The sequence below is a fragment of the Platalea leucorodia genome, assembly GCF_965183815.1.
Source record: "Platalea leucorodia genome assembly, chromosome: 1".
In the NCBI taxonomy this organism is placed as follows: domain Eukaryota; kingdom Metazoa; phylum Chordata; class Aves; order Pelecaniformes; family Threskiornithidae; genus Platalea; species Platalea leucorodia.
The window spans coordinates 50,465,629-50,483,187 of record NC_138823.1 but is presented as its reverse complement, the minus strand read 5'-3'; the positions used below and the strand labels follow the sequence as shown (position 1 = coordinate 50,483,187).

At 42.8% G+C, this 17,559-nt stretch overlaps 1 protein-coding gene across 1 annotated transcript in view; it reads right to left on the bottom strand.

The window, feature by feature from the left end:
* The window catches only part of KCTD1 (potassium channel tetramerization domain containing 1), a gene marked incomplete at its 3' end in the record, with an annotated part of 32,660 nt that extends 27,299 nt beyond the window's left edge, over positions 1 to 5,361 (bottom strand). The window contains exon 1 of the mRNA XM_082311411.1: positions 5,183 to 5,361. Within this exon, the coding sequence (XP_082167537.1) occupies positions 5,183 to 5,346 (164 nt within the window). The 5' untranslated portion in view covers positions 5,347 to 5,361. The remainder of the gene's footprint in view (positions 1 to 5,182) is intronic.
* Positions 5,362 to 17,559: the final 12,198 nt, after the last annotated feature.

The window sequence follows — 17,559 nt, the reverse complement described above, 5'->3', positions numbered from 1 at the left end:
CTACTCTAGGAAGATCACCAAATACCTCCACAGATAGAGATGTGCCTTTCAGGAAGATGAATTCAAATAAGTAGAGTGGAAATAAAGATGTAATACCACCCATTCTGTTAGTATTTGCTTTAAAAAAATCTCCAAATGCTCATTAGTTAGAAAACTTTGGGTTTATTTCTTTAAACAATTAGCATCACATGGCAGCAGTTTGAGAGGTACTACCCAAGGTAAGAAACGTGTGACAGGGCTGCTCTTGTGGCGATATTGCAGAGGGAGTCCTACGCAAAGTGCAGAACACCCCCACCCCAACAGACCTCCTACAGAACCAGAAGTCTCCAGCACGGTGTTGCAACCTGCAGAAGTTTGAACTAAGGGCCATATTGGTATCTTATTTTGGAACTGGGCAGTCTACAGACAACAGAAACTGCCAAAGCTCTGAAACCGGTAAACAGCACTAAACTGCCTAATTCCTAGCATGTCCTTGGAGGTCCACCAAGGCTTGCTCACAAGCTGTCAAAAAAGGCCAAGGACAGTCTGGGCATTCTCCTAAGTAATTCTGTGCTCCTGATGCAAAAGAAACCCTTGGCAACCAAAAAAATACCAGTGTCCTAACTGGATCCAAGTGTGTGAAATTTAATTTCCCTGAGGGCTGAGAGTGAAGATTGGGTAAGAAAACTGGGACACGAATGGATTGGTTCATATGAAAACCTGAAACAGCTCTGGGCAGAAATTTGGAAGTATTGTGAAATACTGTATGGGAAGAATCCATCTTCATATGCAGGGAGTAACTCAAGATGGGAGATGTAGCAGCGCTAACAGATACCCCGAAAGGTTCTACAAAGAAATATATACAAGGTTTTTAATGAAATCTTCCCATTCTGTGGTGGGAATACAGGATGTGGTAAACCACTGCCATGGTGTTATGCAAATACTTGCACCAGATGACTTGGACAGAACAAATTAAAAGTCCAGGTGCTTTGAACCTATGAGATAGACAACACTGCTGATATTGCTGATATCAGAGATATCAGACAACTGATGCTCATACGTTCAAAGTTAAACATCTTCCCATTTAGATCTGATAGGCAGTTGAGGTTGTCTTAGCCTCGTGCACAATAACTTTTGGTAGATACCATACAGACAGCATTAAGGCTGAGAAATGTAGGAATGCTGACTCCAAGGAAAGGGTTCAATCTTACTGCAAGATGATAATGTGCTGGAAGAAGGAGAGTAGGCTGCTCATGTTCAAATATCAGAACTAGCAGGCCTGTGCTTCCTCTACTTATAATCATAAATCCTAAAACCTCAACCCATTTTCCACAGACTCTCTGGTGACCATAGGGAACAATGGGACAGCATGTATATGCCTCAGCTCTCTGGAAGAAAGGCTCCTTTAGCAGACCCTCATCTTGTTTCCATCTTCCCTGGAATAAAAAAATTTGATGCTTTTTCTGGGTGGTGAAAAGCAGACTTTTTTTTTTAATCTTCATTTGCAAAAACAAAATAATAAAAAAATTTAGGCAACCAAACCTTTAATAGATAACTTTGTGTTGCCAAGTATCATCCTGCAGATCTGGTAACTTAAAGTAAATCAAAGGTTGTTGCGAAGAGGAGGGCATGACCTAGTTCAAAACACAACAAATTCCAAAATAACAAAACTCCTCACAGAATAGAAACAATTTGTTTGGTCAATTCACATGGACATATGAATAACTATTGGTTGACAACTGAGAAACAGGAGGAAAAATCCGTGTATGGGTGAATGCATCAAGGTCTACAGTCTTGGTGGAGAGAGCTGCACAAAAGGACACCTGCCCCCTCCTCAGGCATTTAAAGAAAATTACCATTTCGTTCAGCAGACTGACTTTACATTAGGTCTTCTTGGTAGCTATACTGATTCAGATTGCCTTTTCTTGAAGCCTAAGTCTGGCAAATTGTACTATTCAGCTGCATGAGATCATATCTGAGGCATGGTCTCACTGTTGGCTTGGGAGAACCCAAAGTCTGTTGACGAGATAAAATAATCATATGGGATCTTCCTTGTGAAAACAGCAAATTCTCCCTGGTCTGGAATATAACTGGGCTCCTTTGAATTTTATACTGCTGTTTTTTTAAATTAATTTTTGGTTGGTTTTTAGCATTATTTCAGCTTCAGAATTTAAAATTCTAGGATGACTCAATTCAAACCATCCATTAGATAAGCTGCTTGTCTGTTGGATTGCTTCACTGTATCAGCCTTTGGCCAAAACACAGATAGGCTCTGATTCCTTGGGTTCTTCAATCACGAGAGCATTTGAGAGAAGCCCTCAATGGTCTTTCCATAGCAAAGGGCAGGAACTCAGCATCAGTAGCAAGATGCTTTTAGAGTCTCACCCAGGTTTCTTTGGAGGAATGAATGGATACTTGTCAGTAGGCATTTTACACATCAAGTCACAAACCAGGTTGGGGGAATCTAACAAAAGAATTATGGAAAATGATCTCTGTAAGCTACAAGTCTTTACCTGGTATCATTTAAGGAACCCTTTTTTAAAGTATTCTTTCCAGTTTCTACTCTACTGTCCAAGAAGGAGAAAATACAGAGGCACGAGATGAGATGCTACTGAACCAAAAAGGAGAAGGAAGAGTACACTCGCTCCAGAGTAGAGACTGCTCTATCAGGATAGGTCTCCTTCACACCAGCAGGTCATAGTGACTCCAAAGCTGCTGATTTGGATATCACCCTTTCAGTCTCGCAAAGAAAGATGACTCTGGTACCTGGCCCACAGATGAAAGATTCATTTTAGGCTTCTGGCCCTTAGACTACATGTAATACGAGTCAGAAGCCTAATGACTTTCATGTCTCAACCTGTTAGATGCTGGAGCCTGCAACCTATGCCTTGACTCATCCCTGGAGCAGTGCTCTTTCAGGCAAGATAATCAAGACCTTATTTTTCAAAGACAATACTTCATACAACAGTAAGCCTCAGGAGGCTTTAACTCATCCAAAGATATCTATGAAACCCTGCCTTAGTTTTGATCTCATTCACACACGTGATATTGGTAGAAAAAGAAAACACACAAGCAATGTTGACCAAAACCTTGGATTACCTAACACTAACAAAGTTAGACTGTAGATATAGATTGACTGGGTCAGGCTCCAAGGAACAATTTGTATTAAAGTCCAAATATTACTGGATAATTTATACCCAGCACTCGCCATATATATATATATACACACATACACACACACGCACCCCCATTCCCCCCTCCCCCCCCCCCCCCCCCCCCCGAAAAACACATTAAGGTAAAATCTCACAGACAAAACGAAACTACTATATCATGACTGCCAGCTTATTGCTTCATGCCATTGTCTTGACATCCAAACAAGTTTAGTAATTGCTCTTTTGAAGTTGCTAATGTTAAAAAAAAAAAAAAATCTCAAGTTCTGGAAGTGGCTGGGAATTCCAGGTTTGAATAGCTACGCTGGAAACATTCACTCATCAAGGGGTTCAAAAGATACTTGCTGTCAGAAGTGAAACACAAACGCATGTCAGAACGACTTGAAACAGAATGACTATAACTCACAATTTGGGTTTTCTTTAAATTATGTTTGAAGAGCTTTAAAATGTTTAATTTATTAAACCAACTTTGATACTACAGGCATAGCTTCCACTTTCAAGTGCTACAATGGCTCAATTGAACACAGAATACATTAAGCTTAAATTCCACTGCCACCATACACATTTATGAAAGACATTTTAGTGTTTCTTCACTTAAAAGAGTAATATGCTGTCCCAGTGAATTTGACATGGAAAGACAAGCTGCATGTATTAATAGCAAAAGCCCCTCATACTGCACATACAACAGTTTCAGACACCATCACTCCTCCAACTACTGGAAAACCACTAAGTAATCACAACTCCTAGTAGCTGAACACAAACAAGCCCTAAAAAAAGCTCCCCAAAATGACAGATTTGGTTTTCAAAAAACAGTTCCAGTTTTCCCAGACATTGCTTCAATCTCTCCTGGCAGGCCTGCGCTTTGGCATGGCTTCTACTACTCCCCCCTGCCTGGCTTTCCTTGAGAAGGTTGTCATAAGAAAGGCCATGTGCCCAGCTATTTCTCTTTCATACACCTTTATTTACTGTTCTCCTCCTCTGGCACTGTCAGCTCCGAGTGTCAGAAGCACTACTCCAGTCCCACCTAAAACTACGTAGGCAAGGCTGCAGAGGCAGTAGTACCAATGAAACCCATGCTTTGAACAAAATCACATCTCATAAAGTGTGCCAGGTACCATTGGGAAAGGCAAGTCAGAGTTGTGGGATCAAGACACTCAAAAAGTCCCCCCTCAAATGCTGGAAAGACCACGAAGGTAACACCGCCTTCCCTCTAGAGCAGGATCGGGCAGCGAAGGGCAAGGCATAGACTAATACTGTGGACATCAACACCTGCTAACTGATAACTAACTCTTAAAATTACAATGTCACTACAGTGTTTATCTGCCATCACCACCCTGTAACATCCACACACAGTGTTCAATGCACTGTTTTCTTAAAGCTGCACTCTTATTTCATCTACTCTACATACACCACTTGCTCATGCATGCAGAAGTTTTCTAACTGCTTAATACCAGTAAGCTATCAGAATCACAAATGTTTCATTTAGAAGGTACGTGAGAGTTAAGAGTCTAATTAGTTGAAAAGTCCTAAAAGTCTATAAAAAGTATTCAGTCAATGCTGTCCTATATTTTGTTACATACAACCTTGCCTTTACCTCAAGTGACACATCTGAGATTACACGTTGATACTACAGGAGGGCGGTTACTGCTCCAGAAGAAACAAAACAAATACCCCAACACCCCCACCTTTGAACTTAAAATGCAGTACCACTACAGTTTTTGAATGTAATAAACCACAGAATGGGTGCCCTGGCATAAAACCAGAATTCTAGGAGGTAGAAAGAAAGTGCTCTTTACCATCAACTTCATTTTAGCGCACACACATAGGGATTTGCAGCAGTGCCATTTGTCTGAAACATAGTGGAGCAGGGAAAGACAAGTCAGTCTCTAACCTCCTACGAACAAAGAAACCTAATTTAATTTTGAAACAAAAGAAACTAAATTTATCATTCTAAGACAGCCCCAGGACATCCAAGCATGAAATGGAAGAAAAGGAGTTGCCAAAGACATGCAGAACAAGCTTTTTAAAGTTACCTGGAATCGGGATATTTTGTAAGCGTGGCCAAGCTGCTGGTATACATGTGCCCACCCACATCAATGTGAACTGGTGCGTTGGATTTTGTGAGCTGTGCTGGAGTGGGGATGCCTTGATTGTTCAATGGAGATGCAGGGGATCTAGTGATCAGAGGTCTTGACATATTGGGCCGACTGTCCTGTGAAGAGATAGACCTGGGTTAATGATCTCCTTAAAAACCTCACAGAAACCCACAGTCTTGAGTCAATAGCACTGTCTCATAGTCTCAGCTTAGGATTTTCATCTTATTAAAGCACAGACAAATATTTGGCAGTTTTTAAAGTCAATCCAGCTCTAAGAGTCTTAACTGGCTATGTTTTAAATAAGTGGGGCAAAACGCAGTGATAAAACCCACAAAGTAAAAATCATGTTCAATAAAACAAGTTCTTCCTGAATACTACTCGTGACAGACCACCCATACAAAAAAAAAAAAAAAAAAAAAAAGGCTCATTCTCATATGTAAGAGCTGATAAAGGCTCTAAAAGAAACTGCAGACAGAAAGACCAAGAACAATTACTGTTTTCCTTAATTAAGATGACCCCAGGTAGACCTTCTGTTCCTTCCCAAGCCCTCCGTCACTGCCGTACAGTCAGAACAGAAATACAAACCCTCAACTCCTCCATCCTGCACACTCTTCTCTCGAATTCCCAATTCACATAGCACGGAAACAGAAGCAGAAACACCTGGACTAGTCAACTGCTCATGGACTGCAGACCACTGGACATCGACAGCCTTTGAGAAAGACATTTTCCATTTAAAAGTTATACGTATGGCGACAGATGCCCCCGCGTGCCCCGCATAGGCTGCAGGTCTGAGCGACTTCCCGAGGCAGGCGAGCTCCGAGAGCGGAGCGGGAGCCGATGCTTTGCTGATGAAACCAACTTTTAGTCACAAAGGAAGAGATGTAACGCCAGCAAGCAGCAGACACAGCCTGCGCGCGCGGCGGGTGGGGCAGGGCAGGGCGATTTGCTGGAGCCAGTAAGGCAGGCTGCATTCAAAGTTGGGGATTAAAATAGAAATGCATTCGAGAGCGGTTTTGAGACAACCCCGCTTGCGACTGAAGGAAAGCTCCATACGGGGTGGAATCTTATAGGGATGCCTTGAGAACTAAAAGCCCTTGCAAATTACTAAGTTTTACATTTAAAAGGTAAGCAAAGCAGCCAGAAGTTAGATACACTTCATCACAAAACTCTCTTTGTTCTTTCAACACTTCTTTCAGCCCTGAAAGGTAATGGATTCCTTGTAAACATCTCCACAGAGCCGGGCAGCAAACCTCACAGAAGCAGAGCACGGCCGTGAGAGAGAGTTACAGGGTATTCAGACTAGCAAAGCCCTTTGCCGCTGAAAACATTTCTCCATTTTTCATGGCTGTTAAAAGATTCAAACCATAAAGGCAACACAAGCCAGGTAAATGTCTAACTGAAATGATTTACAGGCCAGTGTTGCACAATAAATCCAAGTAATATGTAACAAAAGGCATCTATAAACCACAAGGTACTTAACTAATTTTCTTTCATACGCAAAAGCAAGCTTAGGTCAAACACTGATAAAAATGAAGGAGATGAAGAAAAACATCTAGTTTAGATGTTGGGGGGGAGGGCTGGGTTTTCTTCTGTTCCTTAACAAGCAGAAGTTAATATAAATCTGCAGAAATACCACGCTTAATCACTACAATTGCTTGAGGAGGTGCCTGAAGCACAATGAAGACAAGTCCAGACAAAAAAAGGTACACACGCTATGCAAAACTAACGTCTGCTATAAATGCCATGTGGTACAACCACCACCCAAGATGCTACTGATCTGCAGTATGATATTCAGTAAAATAATGAAGAAAAAATTAAAACCAACAACTGGAATGGTGAAAGTAAGAAGGCAAGACATCATACAAACCAGGGGGGTGGAAAGCATGTATTGGATGATCAGCAGGAGGAAAGCAGCAGGTGTGAGGAAGGGAACACATTTCAGTGCTTAAAATCAGACACACAGTTTAAAAAAAATAAAAAACAAAAATCATCAACGAAGGCTGAGACTAAAACAAAAACCAAATTCTGTAACTTGTATGAGACAGACACCACCACCTCCCTTAGCAGGATCCTCTCTGGCAGAAAAACACAGCCCTGTTGCAATTTAGCACACTGCAGCACCACCGAGTCTGTAATAGTTTTTCAATTGGACACATTCTCCTGTATACCCTGCCTGGGGCTGCTCGGGAGAAAATGAACAGATTTGCAGGGTTAATATTGTAGTTAGGCTGGGACCTCATTCAGCATAGCTGCGATAGCGCCGGCTGCATGAAACGGTAGAAGAATGTATAGTATAAACATCACTGCCAGGATGGGAAATAGGTCAAAGGATTGTGGGCATTTTAAAAGAAAGAAAAAAAACCAAAAACACAAAAAAACCACACACCAGCACAAGAAAAGGGAACCGGTTTCCAAAACCAAAACAGAACCAAGCTGCCATTTACACAGTTTACCTACTAAAACTCCCAAGAAATAAAAACGCTTTATAATAAAACCTTTTGCTGTCTTATTTCACCCTCCTCCTTTTCAACATTCCCCCTTCAAGCTACCTGCATTTATTATGCCACAAGAAACAACACCCATCTGCTCAATGTTTACATATTAAATACGATATTGCTAGCCTTGCTCCAGCCTTAGCTCACGAAGCACACTTCCCTGGATAAAACCAGTTCACTACTGTTTTGGAGACCACTTTGAAATGAGGCAATGGTATTTCTACTGAAGTTGTCCCAGAGAAATTAAAGCAGAAATGGGATTCAGAGAACCGGGTACTTAAAAACCAGTTTCTTTTCTGTGGCACAACCTACTAGCACAGCCACAGCACAGATCACCATCCAATGGGTACGGCATTAAGACCGCTGATATTTGTTTAACATATCAGAGTTAAATCGCTGCATTAGTTAAATCACTGTATTGTTCAGCTATGGAAAGCATAACACCGGGGCAAACACTCTCTCTGAAGAAGTACACTGCTTGCCTTGGATTACTGCAAACGTGGAAGCAAACAAGCTTAGGTAAAAAGTGGTTAAAACAAGGTATTGCTGGTAAATTAAGCTTGTACTACCTAAAGTGATTACAAATATAATTCCTTAGAAACAATTACAGGAGGAGAGAAGGGAGTTGCAGAAACTAAATTCAATGGGATCCAGCAAGATATCTACAACAGCTGATGACAAAAAGGATTGAAAAGCTCTTCAGAAGCCTTCTGTGGTATGCTAGGTGTCAGGCAGGTGAGACCTGCACCCAGGAAGGGTTTATAGCTCAGCCATGGCTGTTTCCACACGGGAGATCACAGAGGTTGCTGTCTGCCTCGGGAACCACACCAACTTTATTCACAAGTTGGACACAAAGCACAGCTAGAGCCTGTGCACGCTGGATGGGCAGCAACCTTCCTGATCTGACTACAGTCCATTTTTCACTTGGTACCTTTTTTTCCTCAAACATTTTGGTATTTACCCTACAAAAAATTAAATCAGAACAGGAAACCCCAGGTTTTACAATGCTTCCTGTGGACCAAAATACTTGAAATACCCTGTAAAACATTTATCATTATTAGTACTCAAAGATTTTTTTCCAACAACTTTACAACGTAGTGAGTTCTGATTTCCAATCAGAATGAATTTATTACTAAAACTACATACTCAAAAGTGCTAAAATTTATGTGCTAGGCAGGTTAAAAGCATTTAGATCATATAAAACTTTTCAGTTTTGGTTCAGCATACAAAAACACTGCTCTATTAGAGCAGTTTGGGGCTCCTCCATTTTCTTGATGATATTTGAAGAAGTCTTTCAACAACAAGCAGTTGGTAGGCCCAGGTCTTTTGAGTATACCTGAACCTGCTTCTCATTTTCTGCCCTAGGCAAGCCCTTCCATAGGCTCAACAGAAGCAAAAGCAGCCCTGCCTCAACTCCTCCTCCCCAGGATTTACAAAAAACCTTAGGATTTAGAAGTTTTTCTACCAAAGGAGATTGAGGATCACAGAGGAGAGCTTTCAGATCTCTTCTCCTCCTTATCTTCTATACCACCTTCTCCCCAACCTCATTCAAGAATATAGTTAAAGAATAAGCCTTTACATCTGGGTTGAAAAAACAGGGTAGCTGTAGGGCTGAGACGTGCACCCATGCAATTGATCTACCAAAGAACAACACAGGAACCTTGTCAATCTTCTGGTAGCAAGTGGAAGAAATAAGAGATACCTTAAGAACGTGAGTTATTACAACATGCTGATAAGTGTACAAAAATCAAAGAGACAGAAGGCTTCCTCCTCCCCTCAAAATACTCACTCATGTTAGACTGCTACGATTAGAAGTGGTTTCAGAAGGGTTATTTACGCTCTGTGGTCTTGAGTAAAGTCATTCCAGTCCCCTTCTTAAGCCAGAAACCTTGACAAAAACCATGCCACTACAAGACAACCCAAGCTCACTCACAGGAGGACCAACATTCAAGTACAAAACATCTACTTGACTCACCAGACTATGGGGATCATTTTAGGTTGCAGGTCAAGACATTGCTGGCTAGAGTTGTTATAGCCAACATCTTCCCTGTGAGCCAGCCCAGCTCAAGCAGGAGTGTATATATGCTACTCAATATACTGTAGCTTTAGCCTTTTTGTAAAATTCTAAAATCATTGGATGCTCCCTGCCACAGCCCAAGCAATTATCACTGCTGAGAAACTCAAAAGCACATCTTTCAAACTCTTGGATTTTTTGGGGGGAGGTGAGGACAAGCTTGTGTCATCTAGTCTGGACATTAAAAACAATAATCATGCAGTAGTTTATTCTAAAGCATGAAATCTCTCTGTATTCATTAACTTTTCTTCACAACAGAAAGCCATGAGACATGTTTCTCCTCACAAAAGCTTGGTGCCCAGGAAGAGCTGGCAACAGCAGTCAGCACACCCACATCAGCCACCTGCAGCAGAAAAGTGTCCTCTGAACACATACATCCCACTGCATGGGGAATGAATCCAAACAGTGAACAAACTTCAGAAGTTGGAGACAAATCCCTGTTCCTTCCGTACAAAGCAGAAATCACTAGAGTGTCATGGACAGCTATGCACCGAACTCAGAAATAAACAGCAGGCTGATGCTTAGGGGTGCTTGTGGGATACGGAAAGCCCATTTCAAGTCCCTCATCCAAACCAGGAATATTAGGACTACTCCCAGATTCAGCTTCTGCACAAGTGTCCCCATTTTGAGGATGCACTTTTTCAAAACAAACATTTCATTAAAGATTAAAAAAAATAATCATGATTATGTCTCACCACAATGCTTAAACAAGTACCCCTCACTTTTTTTTTCAATTCAGCAAAAACAGTCACCACAACAAAGAGGCTGAAGAAAACATTTATTCAATGTAAACAATATCAGTACAGTACAAAGAGCACTTCTGGAAGGTGTAGCAAGGAGGCAGAGATACAGAGCTACGTGTCCAGGAAGCCCAGGTGCTCGTCCTGCTGGAAGGGGAAAGCCCCACCCTGGGCACCTCTGTGGGCTGGCCATGTCCTCACACTGAATTCTCTGGCTATGGCCATGGTACGCTGCATCCACAGATGACACCAGGTTGTGCTGGTCCCTCAGACAGAGCCCTGCAAGGTGGTCAAAGACAACCATGTGCACAGTGGAGAGCACGCAAGCTGCATTTCGGTCTCTTAAGGCATGTGTGCCATTGCGGTGCCTTCTCTTCACCTGTGCTCTGAAGAGTGCGGAAGCACAAAGAAGTTGCCCAGATCTTTAGCAAAAAGTCTTTACACTTGAGCCTATCCGTGCCCTTTCTGCTTCTTCACTCTTACACTGATGGCCGGTAGCTCTCTGAGAAGATGGTTGGGCTGTATTGTTGCCACTGGGTCTGCAAAACAAAGAAATAGTGCATCATTTCCCCCAGCAAAAATACATCAATTGCACTCTCATGTTTTGCCTTTCATCAATATAATCCAACTGTTCTTTCCCTCACAGCTGCAAGCTTTAGGATTGCCTACTCTGAACATTATAAATTATGTTTATAAAGCAAAACTCCAAAACAATCGTGTTTGAGTGCTGCGTGAGAAACAGGCCCAAAACACTATCAGCTGCAATTTAGTGCCACAGTAAGCAGAAATACTAAGTCCCCTGAGACTCAGCGGTAGCACCAGAATTATGATTTTAGACCTCTGGAGGAAAAGCCTCATTTTAAATCCTGAACGTCTTGTCAACATTTGACAGAGGGTCAAATTATCCTATACAAGACAGTCAAATACAATGTAGAGCTTGAGAAGTCAGGAAGGTTTTCTTGAGATGCTGAAGCACCCAAGCACAGCAGAAGACCTGCTATGATACCAAGCAGCTGCTCACTTCTCCCACCACCAGTGCCATGTTTGCAGCACTCTACTATTTGCAGAAATAAATGCAGTAATGCATTTTAGGAAGGTGGAGGATGCTACAAGGCTGCCTGAGAGAGAGGACAGAGATACCCAGAGGGGTCCGTCAGAGCCAGAGTGTAAGGTATAGGCCATCATGAAACAAAGCCTTGGCTGAAACCCTTTCCTGGAGGTGCCAGGAACAGCATTATGCTGTCTTCTGTACCCTGCAACAGCCCAAATACAGATCAAGCCCACAAAGGCAATGATGGCCCTCTTGTCATACCAGAGTGGCTATAGCAGTGGTGACTGGAGCACTTACCTGACAGGACAATTTTAACTGCTACATCCTCCTTGTCCCAGAGGCACTGGCCCCGGGGTGCAACACCGATGCAGCCCCTCGAGACAGGGGTCCCTTGCTCCACATCCCACACGCTGGCTGCTCACAGCCGCCTCCTCTTCAAGATGCCGGCACTGCTGAGCACATACACCCGCTCGGTGCTGCGAGTGCTGGAGAGATTGTGGTTGCATTTCCTTGGTAAAACGAGCCTTGCTGGGATTTCATCAGAGCTGATCAGGACCTAGAATAAATGCCACAGGTGCAGAGAACCAAATGCAAGGCAAGAGGCTGAGGGAAGCAAGGTATTTTTGCTGGAGGGAGGGAGAGAGCTGCCTACCTGGCAAGGCAGGACAGTTAAAAATGTCCTTGGACAAGAGCTTGAAGACACTAAAAATTCCCAGCGCCCAGTAGCCGAGTCTGCAGCACTCAACTAACTTCAGCAGAACAGCTCTAACCACACCTTCATCAGAAACCAGCCACTGAGAGTTTAAGAAAAATCTCTAACTGGAGAAAAAGGATTTAGGGGTAAAGGCAGGAGTCAAATGATGACCTGTGCTTACACCAGTACAGCAGTAAAGGCGAGGCAAAAAACCTGGAAAAGGTCAAGTTTACAGAGACAGCACATATCTTCTCAAGTGCTTACAAACTTCTCTGAAGAGTCCCCTAAGCCTTGAAACTGCAGACAAAAGTTTAATACCTCCCACAAGATAATCTATAAATTTGTACTCTTTGTGGATGATTAACTCAGCCCCTTGCTTGTTTGGGTAAGCAGTGCTGAGACCAGCCCAAATGTTTTCATTTATTACATTCAGGCCCTGCAAGGAAAGCTCTGTTCTTCTGCACTGCTTACCCGTTTCTTGCTGTGCACACCCTCTATGCTTTGGTCAAGCAAGTGGTAAATGTGGCTGACGCAGGACTTGACTTAAGCCCATAATGCAAGCAGGATCTTCGGCATAGATCCAACCCATTGCACTGTTAAAAAAAAAATCCACATATAACTTGGGGGTCCAGCTCAGATTCCCTACCCCCCAAAGACACACACTTCCACTAGGCACTTTGGCTTTCATAATGGAAGTAGATGACTTCTACGGTCTTCGGACATGCTGCTGATTTGATTTTCGCTCAGTAATAGCGGCCATTTAATTTACAAGCAAAACTGGATTTGAAAGCTGCTCTCAATTACTGCAGAGCACACTACTGCCCACCCGGCATTGTATAATCACAGGGTGTTTACCCCAGGATGCAGCAGGCAAAAACATCCCCTAACCATGCTGGAAGACGCAGTGTTTAGACGCAGGAGGTCATCAGACCAAAGGTCAACAGACCTGCTGTGCTGCTTCTAATGGCGTCCTATGATAGGGGTGGACTGGATACCTGGCATTTCAGGCCACTTGCTCCACCAGGAGCTTGTCTGTTCTGCACCGGCTTCTACCCAAACTAGCAATAAAATTGATTTAGGAGTGACCCAAAGGAAGTGTAATTCCCCAGCCTGAACCTTTGCTAACTAGACGTGCCCAGCTCAAAATATTTCACGAGGTGCATAGTGAGGCACCTCCTTGACCTTCACTCAACCTTCTTTATTCTCACAGGCAAAAGGGGGATCCTGCCAGATACTGCAGAAACTATTACAAGCTAGTAAGTGCCAACAGATCCCTCAGTCCCAGCGGAGAAAGGCTGCAGTCATCGTGGACACTTTTTTTTTAAAAAAAAAAAAAAAAAGGAAACGCTATTAAAGAGACAAGCAGTTCCTGGGAAAGAGGCTGCCAGGTCTGAAGAGCCTTTAGCAGCCTGGCAGCCCTGCCCACAACACTACAGCAAAGACAAAAGTCTTTCCTTCTGCTGCCCCGAGGACAGTTTCATTTACTTTCCTTTAAACCTGGAAAATAGGTCGCTTTTTTTCCTCTTACCTCTATCAAACCTCAGGTAGCAGAGACAACGTGAATTTACCTGTACCTCATAGGAAAGCAAGCACGCAAAGTGAGTTTCACCTTTTGGCAAAGGACAGAGATGACAGACCAGTCCTCCTCCGAACAAGGCTTCATTCACTCCAGCGAGCAGCAGCATCGATCTAGACACCTTGGACCACTTCATCCCTGCTGCAGGAGGTGTGGCCTGCCAGCGCCTTTGCAGATAACACACCTATGTACTCCGGGGCTCCATCGAGTCCATACCTCCTCCCTGAAAGATGCAGCCGCTCGGCCAGCTCTCCCCTGTCACTGGGAATAGCCCAGCACAGAGCAGCCAACAGCTCCTGCTGCCTCCATGAGGGATGGAGGACCTCCCAGCTCATCTCCTGCACCAGTGAGGACTGACATGCAACAGCCAGCCCCACCCCACACATGTATGTGGGGTTCGGAGCAGGAATGGACACAAGAAGGGACAGAGGAGCTCCGAACACCGGAATCCATCTTCCAGCTGTTCCCAGGTGGACACCTCATAGGTTGATATATATTAATAATGTAACTTTCGGTCAGACTTCTCACTCAAGTGTTGCCTTTTATCCACTTCTAGCAGGCCCTCTGCACATTATTTTTTAAGAGTCTTTACATAAGAAAAGGACAAGAAAAAAAACCCACAACACTCCCTCCTGGGTTTAAAAGGGAAAGACTTCTGTCTGCCAGAATCATGCTGGTGCATTTGAATACAAAGTTAAACAAGTCCTTAAAGATGGTGTCAAAATTTGAGTGGGAAAGAAACCAACTGGTTACATTCTTCTCGGACCGAGTTTGTAATTTGTCTGATAATCTTCTGGTGAGAAGCAACACCAAAAGACAAGCATTGCTAAAATCTGTCTGTTTTGTTTGTGAGTTAAGATCCTATCAGTAGTACATGAATAAAGATTAACATCTTGAATTGCAGTCATATCTGAAGATTTTAAAGACCCATAAAAATGCAGACTGCAGTGGGATAACTGGAAGATCGTCATGAACTGTCAGAATTTGAGAAATGGGTTTTTCTTCTTTAAATTTGACTCTCAAACTGAACAAAAATAAGCCCGTCCTGCCTTATTTGAAGTTAATTTACACTCCAGTTTGAATAGCACCTGCCTTTGGGTATGTTCCAGAAGAACATCTACCTTTCCACAAAGGGAGGCTAACACCCATTGTAAAACTTCCAGAGGCACATTAGATGTCTGTTCCCCCCCCAGCAATTTCACCCTTAGAAGTAGAAGGAACGCTGCCAGTTACAGCCTGTGCTGAGGAAACATGAGTTATAATTTTACCCTGGGAAAATTGCTGAACTGGGAGCTTCTGGTGTGGCATAGGTCTTGCCTTCGCAATCCAATGGTTCTTTTGATTCAGAGAGGCTTTGAAAGGGTGGTGATGAAAAACATAGCCTCTCCCTTTGAATCAGCCAGCCACCTGCTTTCCTTTGCACTTTTTAAATTTGGTTTATTAATTTGCCTAGGAGCAGAAAGAGATAATACTGACCCATCTAGAGAAGATGAGTTTTTTGGACATATCAACAGAACATTATCTACTTCAGATTGAACACGCAAACAACAAAAAAAAAATCCACCTTCAGACTACCTGAAGAATTTTATATCTGGAGTCACCTCTCTGGACTTAAAAATACAAGAAAGCCTCTATTAGCTCTTCCTGCCATATGAAGAGGAAAAAGGAAAGGGGCAAATTATAAGGATCCAATAAAACTGTGTCTTTGAAAAGCTGTAACACACAAGAGCTCCAAGCACTCTCCAGATGTTTCTTGCAGCAACCAATAATAAAATATTCTCAGACTCAATCGTAATTTTGAAGACATTGCGTCCACTTAGTAATTACGAGACTAGACAATAAAACAGATAGATAGCTTCATCTATAACCTAACTGCAGAAAAAAAGGAACAAAAGGGCTTTAAAGCCATACATTCATAATTATTTAATTTATGATGAAGATGTAAACAGAACTGCAATTTTGACAGTTACAGTTCAGGCTGGTAGAGAATTAGAAATACAGTGTGAAATTGTAACCCTAAATTATACATCCCTCGCTCTAGTATCAATGCAATGCAACATTATGGGCAAAAAAGCCTGACTTTTAGGAGCCCTGGGTCATTGCTGGGTTCTCCTCCTCTCTCCCATCCACCTCCCCTCCCAGAAGGACTCTGAAACTGAACTTAGCAAAGCAACGACACTATCTTTCAAAAGTTGCTATCTACTGAAACCTCACCAGAGGGACAGAGACTGCCAAGAGGGAGGACAGTGCCAGGAAAGGAGAAAAGCTGAACTTACTGAAACAACAGGCTTTTTGGAAGTCGTTAAGATGGACTGCAAGAGGGAGCGTTTACTCAGCTCTACCATGATCCCATGCATTTCCAGGGCTGGCTAGGACTTTTTCCTCTCCTCTCGTAACTCCCATTAAAATTATCAGCCTACAGATTTCATAACAAGCAGGAGAATGAAAAAAGTCCAAACACTATCATGAGAAAAATCATATTATCATTAGCTATTTCAAAATGCACATGGCTTACTTAACACCTCAGGACAGGCGGCATGACACCACACGGGAGCTCCCGGTGCGGGGACAGGAAACAGGCTCCTGCTAAAAATACTCATACGAGGCAGCACACCACAACCAGGGCCTCCCCAGAGCTCCCGAAACGGGCTATGCACGTGGCACACGGGACCCGAAACGAAAACCATCAGTGACCCAGATACTTCCCTACCTCTGCCCCATACCAAAATCAGACCATCTTTGGATTTTAAATCCCTTGGAGGAGTAGGTAGGCTTTTTGGTGCCTGGTAGGAAGGGGCTGAAGTCCTGAGTTAAGCTAAATACAGCCATGGTTAAATTCAAAAGGCTTCTTCAGTGCACTACTGCACTGAGGTTTTTAGTTAGGTTTACTTCTTTTCTGGTGTTTGAGGTTTTCTTAGATGCTGGGAAAACATTTAGGGATGAAGGGAGAAAAGGAATGGAAGGCATATGACTATGGGGTCAAGAGGCAGTTTTTTTGCTTAGCGTGAAGGGCAGGATTTGAGGAAAGGAGAACACAGGCGTCTGCTCTGGAAGGCAAGAAGAGTGCTTGGCAAGATGACGACCATATGGCATATGAACAAAGCATATTTTAGATTTGGTTCATTTGATTCCATTATGTGTAAAAGATACTTTAGGATCCAAGGCTAAGAAATACAATTTTGATTATTATTGTTTTCAGACCTGTAGGGATTTCTCCAAGTAGTCATTGTAGCTCGTATGATAAAAACATCCATTTGGCAGCTAATTTCAGCCCACAAGGGTAGATTAACCCCAAATCTATATAACCATGTGCTGCTATATACTAACAGAAGCCATCATTGCCACCGCCAACCTCATGAAGCAGCAATCCACTATCTTGGTGTAGACAGAATGACCTCTGCTAACTATCTCAGCAAACTCTTAGTTTAATATTAAAAGGTTTTTACTTGACCCGACACCACAACAGACCTCACACATAACCTTAGAATAGCGGATGAAATCTTATACATTTCTTTGGATGGCATGGCCTATTTCTAAGTCTGTGTTTGTGCTTTTCTGGTCATTACTAACACGCAAAGCACCAGTACTTGGACAACAAAAGGACCTGAAAATGTTTAAAGAAGCAGAAAAGACTATGCCTGTCAATCAACAAGAAATGCCTATCTCACTTTCTCTAGCTATTGG